Source organism: Lissotriton vulgaris, chromosome 7 (genome assembly GCF_964263255.1).
Source record: "Lissotriton vulgaris chromosome 7, aLisVul1.2, whole genome shotgun sequence".
In the NCBI taxonomy this organism is placed as follows: Eukaryota; Metazoa; Chordata; class Amphibia; order Caudata; family Salamandridae; genus Lissotriton; species Lissotriton vulgaris.
This window is the reverse complement of record NC_141695.1, coordinates 75,483,635-75,489,167: the sequence shown is the minus strand read 5'-3', so window position 1 is coordinate 75,489,167 and position 5,533 is coordinate 75,483,635. Positions and strand designations below refer to the sequence as shown.

General features: G+C 38.9%; 1 protein-coding gene across 1 annotated transcript; it reads left to right on the top strand.

Moving 5' to 3' along the window:
- Positions 1-2,384: 2,384 nt before the first annotated feature.
- On the top strand, positions 2,385-3,311 carry LOC147700803 (olfactory receptor 5V1-like). Its single transcript, XM_086928496.1, has one exon. It carries the CDS (start codon positions 2,385-2,387, stop codon positions 3,309-3,311), a length of 927 nt encoding a protein of 308 aa, XP_086784622.1.
- The last annotated feature ends 2,222 nt before the right edge of the window (positions 3,312-5,533 follow it).

The window sequence follows — 5,533 nt, the reverse complement described above, 5'->3', positions numbered from 1 at the left end:
TAGGCTGACTCCTATTGAGGCCTTTAATGTCATGATTTTTTCTCCCTCTCAAATTTTTTTCAGAATTATGATGGACATTTTTTTTAAATATCAGACCTATTGGCTTTAATAACAGTGGACATTACATTGTCATGCTGGTGAAATTTTGGATTTTTGGGCGGACTACAATATTTTTCCTCACCTACTTGATTTCGAACTGAATATTTTATTGAACTCTGCTTTCAATATTGAGTCCCTTATATTATCTTATCTTATCTGATACATGCTCAGATCAAGGGAGGGTGTCATATAGATATATATATCCTGTATGCTGTGTTAAGTTAGCATGAGCTTTTTAGGAGTTTAAACGCCATTTTACCTTTCTGCTGCTTTTGCACACAACACATAGCTGTTACTTTAGCTCTGAGCCTAGTAGAATGTATTTGATTCATGCGAGAATAATATGTTGTTACTCTGATATCAGTCTTGTTTGGCGAGCTGTGTCTGTACAGTGAGTAAGGAAAACCTTCAAGGATATCTCAACACAGTGGTTGTTGTGAGCACTGATCTTCGCACGTTCCTAGACATAACATACATGCAGCTGCAGCCAAGTTCTGACTTTATGCAGGTTTTATATTGCTTTGCACAAGAGCATACAAACACACTTGATGGTGCTTCCCATGCATAGAGATGGTGGCTGATGATGTGATCCCTTACCACTAGGATCTTGAGGTATGAGGCCGCTCTGCTAAAACCCATAGAGACCTTCTTAGATATAATATAATATACTAGCTAGGGAGGGTGAGAATTAGGTTTTGTTAAACCCTATTCATTTTAGCATAATACCATGCTTTCACCGTTTGTGTTCTATGGACTAGTGACTATGGTGATTACTTTGTTTCTTATAATATGTTTGCTTGTATTAGCTAAGATACTGCGTTTGAAAACACTGCATTAGTGAATAAACATTTCAAATATGCACGTGTCCTCTTTTACTCCTTGTTCTGGATTGAAATGATTGCATAACGAAAGAGTGTTCATGTGTTCCACGTTACCTGCGGTGTACTAAGTCCATGTTCTGGTTTGTCTAAGCATTGGGAGTTTATGATAACCAATGAGACACTGATTGCTAGTCTGGTAGGGGATTTTTGGGTACTAAGGTGAGTTTTGGCACACCCTAATTCACTGAGGTTCCAAGCCTCTATGCAAAGTTCTGTCTGAGCACGGAATCCTTGCGACAGTGCTTGTGCAAATCAAACCCTAAAATGCAATTTATCAAGCTGCACAAGGCCACTGTGCATGGCCCATGGTGGCTTGATAAATGAGTAATGCAACTCAGCCAACATCACTGGGCAGTATTACTTGGCCCTGGGAAGGCATTCCCTGGATATTGCTCGGGTATGCCGCGCAAATCGCATGGATTTTGACACATTCACAGATTTACCACCATTGATAGACCTGGAAATGTCAAACAAGATGTGTTTTCCCGTGGGAGGTTAACAACAAGAAATATCTTCATTTATCCTTGTTACTTCCTCTTTCTATTTGTGCTGCATACTGCAGAAAATATAGATAGAAGAATATGCCACAGAGGCTTCGTTTTATGCAGGAATGTGCTCCTTGCTGCATGACAACAATCCTGAATTCAATGCAGGAACAGTACCTCGCAGTAAGGACCAGTAAAATAATCCTTATGCTCCATGCGCTGTGTGAGAAGCCTCCCATAACTCAGGAAGTATTATTATTTTTTTTTTTTTAAAGTCCTGTTTAAGATTTTATTTTTAGAAAAAAAAAGAATACAGTTGGCTGAAGGAGGGCTGTTACCTTCCGTTGCAGCCTTGCTGCAAAAGTCAACTCCTTAACCGCTGCACAAATTCTGCTGCGGTGTGGGAGTTCTATTGAGTGGGCGGGGCCGCGTCGGCCAACTGACCTAGGTAATGCTTTCGACCGTTGTTGGCTGACCCGCGCACTCAATGCGTTTAATGCTTTGACAGGAGCCTCTATGGCTACGGCTCTTGGCAATGCCTTTATAAATGACTGCCTACTTGGAGGTTATTTTAAATTAGGTGGAGTGTCTCTCCATCATGGGTACAGAGTAATTATTTCTTCCCCAGGGCGTAATGGCCAGCTGCCGGCCTAAATATAATGCAGGTCCTTTTAATTTCCGCCTGCAAAAGCTCCAATAATTCATATGTGCATTTGATAAGAGTGTTATATTAAACTTCAAAGTAAAAGGTATATATGCAAGCTCACCTTTAGTAGCTGTGATAGTTTTGGAAAAGTCCTGCAAAACTCTCATTCCCATACGTACCCAATTGATCCTTTTGTAAATAATTAAATTTGTATAATTGTGTATTTATTTACAGGGAGGCTTCAGATTCAAGCTGTGTTGCACTGCTAGATAAATGAATAAACCAAATCTGAACTCATCTGCAGGCTTCCTAATCGTCGGATTTTCGGACTTTCTACATTTTCAAATACCAATCTTTGTTGCCCTTTTATTGATTTACTTCATAACTATAATAGGAAACATGTTGATCGTGACAATAATTCACTCAAACTCAAATTTGCATACAGCTATGTATTTCTTCCTTACTCATTTGGCATTTGTCGACATCTTGTCCACGTCAGTCATAGTTCCACAACTGCTTGTCCATTTCTTTGCAAATGGCATACAGGTTTCTCTCACCAACTGCATACTGCAATTGTACATTTTTATGGCCATGGCAACTATAGAACTCCTGGTCTTGGCTGTCATGGCTTATGATCGTTATGTGGCCATCTGTGAACCCCTCCGCTACATGATCATCATGAATAAGGCTGTGTGCATGAAGTTAGCTGCTGGAAGCTGGACAGCTGGATTTCTTCTTGTAATACCACAGAATGTTCTAATGTCAAGGTTCCACTTCTGTGAGTCTCACATAATTAACCACATTTTCTGTGATATGACAGCACTGTTGAAATTGTCTTGCAGCAGCACTAGCATCACTGAGACTCTCAACTTTGTGGAGGGTTCATTAGTGACAACGACAACCTTTATTATTATCATTATTTCTTATTGCAAAATTGTTTCGTCGATCCTGAAAATCAAGTCCAAGACTGGAAAGGAAAAAGCTTTCTCCACATGTGCCTCACACATCACTGTGGTTCTCTTATTCAATGTATCTCTCTTGTCTACATATGTGCGACCAAAATCAACATATTCAATGATTGAAAACAAGATAATGTCCTTGTTATATGTCGCTGTTACACCCCTTTGTAACCCCATCATATACAGTCTGAAAAATGCAGAATTTAAAAAAGCTTTGAAGAAGACAAAGATCATAGCATAATTCATTAGCCAAGAGAAAAGTGCATGACTTCAGTGGTTGCAAAGAACATTTAAATGCCCAAGTATTTTTAATTAATGTTGCAGTACTGCTTTGTATATTGTTTGCCATATTTAATTGATCACACACTGTGGGCAGTGTCTTTTTCAGCATTACCATGCTGTTATGAAGAACTACTTGTTTACAGAGATAAGTTGTCAATGTCTTTGCCCAGGCAGGGCATTTGATAAATTAACAAAAACATTCTAGCTGACCCATTGACACAATTCATTTGGAACATAGGAGTGGGAATGATTTCATCATTTTACATGTTCCTTTTTGCAGGTCGTACATTATTTACAGGCATGTTTGTTTGTTTTTTCTTAGGTGTGAAAAGAAAATATTTTTGAAAAGTGCAGAGTTCTACGTACACATAACAAGCTCCTTCCAACATCACATAACATTTTCACAGTTGTCTCATGGTTTGTTATTTTATTTTTTCTTAATTGCCTAATTCTGTCATGAGAAAACTTTCTCTGGCCTGATCATATAAAATGAGGATGAAAAAGGTAAGTTTGAACATCATCATGCTTTTAGACTAACTGGAGTCCTTTGAAACTGAAGTCTAAGGCCAGTGACATTTTCCACCTTTATCAGCTGAAATCGAATCTTATTCACTGAAATTTGGCAGAAATTATTTACTTTTAATGGTGAACTAGCAACATGTGGTAAAGTATGTAAAAGAACTACAAGAAAACAGAAAATACTAACAATGCACAACACAATGACAAACAGAATTCCTGAAAACAACCACATCCAAACAAAGCACTACCATAGAAACACATTTGCATTACAATAACAATTGTAAATCTAGCCATATCAATATTTTTTGATCCCATAATGCCATAATGCAGTGCAGAAAACAACTAAACATGACTTAAGCCAACACAACACACCACACCATCAATGCAACACAATACAATTCTGTTCTTTTCCAAATGTAAAACTCAGTCCAAATATTCAGCTACAATTCTGAGAGTCTAAGTAGTCCTTACTGCTTGTAAACGAAGGTCAATGGTAATTAAAGGTGCAACATGCACAAGTTTAATTTAACCATTTCGTTAAAGTGTAAAGGCCCTTTAAGCTATTTTCACTGATGGAGAGTTTGCGGCATTAATATACAATATTACATGTAATTATGTTATCTCCAGCGAAGAAACAACTGCAAGTTTCATATTTGGATTTGTAATAAATATTTTGAAGAAGGTTCTTTTAGAAAGTTAATTTTTCCCTCCCTAAATCTCCCCTGAGGCCCATATATATGAGCTCTTCTTCTCACCAAGACCTGAGTAGCCCTCGTGGGTGTGGAGAGCTGTCCTGTAACTACAACCAGGGCCTGCTGCCTCTTTTTGTCCCTTTAGTCAGGTAGGAATAAGGAACTATTTTTGAGTGACCACACAGGAGGGTTACTCATGTCCCTGGCATTACCTCCAGGGTGGGCAAATGAGCTCTACACAAGTAAGAACGGTTCTGCCTTCTTGGCTTTACGTAGACAAGGATACCTTAGGATTGTTTTCAGTGGATCACACAGGGAATGCTACAAAAGTGTCAAAGGTCACCCCCTGGAATGTTTCTACCATTGTTTAGGGAGTGGCTAGATGTTTCTCCCGTTTACACACCAGTTTCTCAGAATAAATGTGACACCCCATTTACGGTCCTCCTGACACTTTCTGTACCTGTGAAAGAAAATAAGAGTACTGGGCTTGTGGGCTATGTACCCTGAAGCATTGTCCTGCTCTCCATCTTGGTCTCGGGTTCAAGCTACATGGGTCTTCCAAGCCCCAATATGTTTTCTCCAAATCCCCAGCTGACCAGTTTCAACTGGACTTTCTCTGGATCTGGCTTCTGCCTTCTGCTATAGAAATTCTTGACCCCCACGTTGTCAGGATTACGTGCCTAGCTTGGTGCTATCTTATTTAGGAGGTGATGTAGCTCTTTGGTCAGTTCCAATAGTGGAAAATGATGATCCTATTTTATACAACTTTGATAGATTCAAACAATCTATTCGCCAGACATGTGTTTGTACAGTCAGCGGATGATGAGCTGTTAAATTTGAAGCAGGAAACATCTGACTTATTTCACTGTATCTCAGTATTTAATCGCTTAGTGTTAAAAGCTAATGGGCCTCATGACAAAAGAGTATCTCTTTTTTATAGAGGTCTAAAGGATGATTTAAACAATATGGT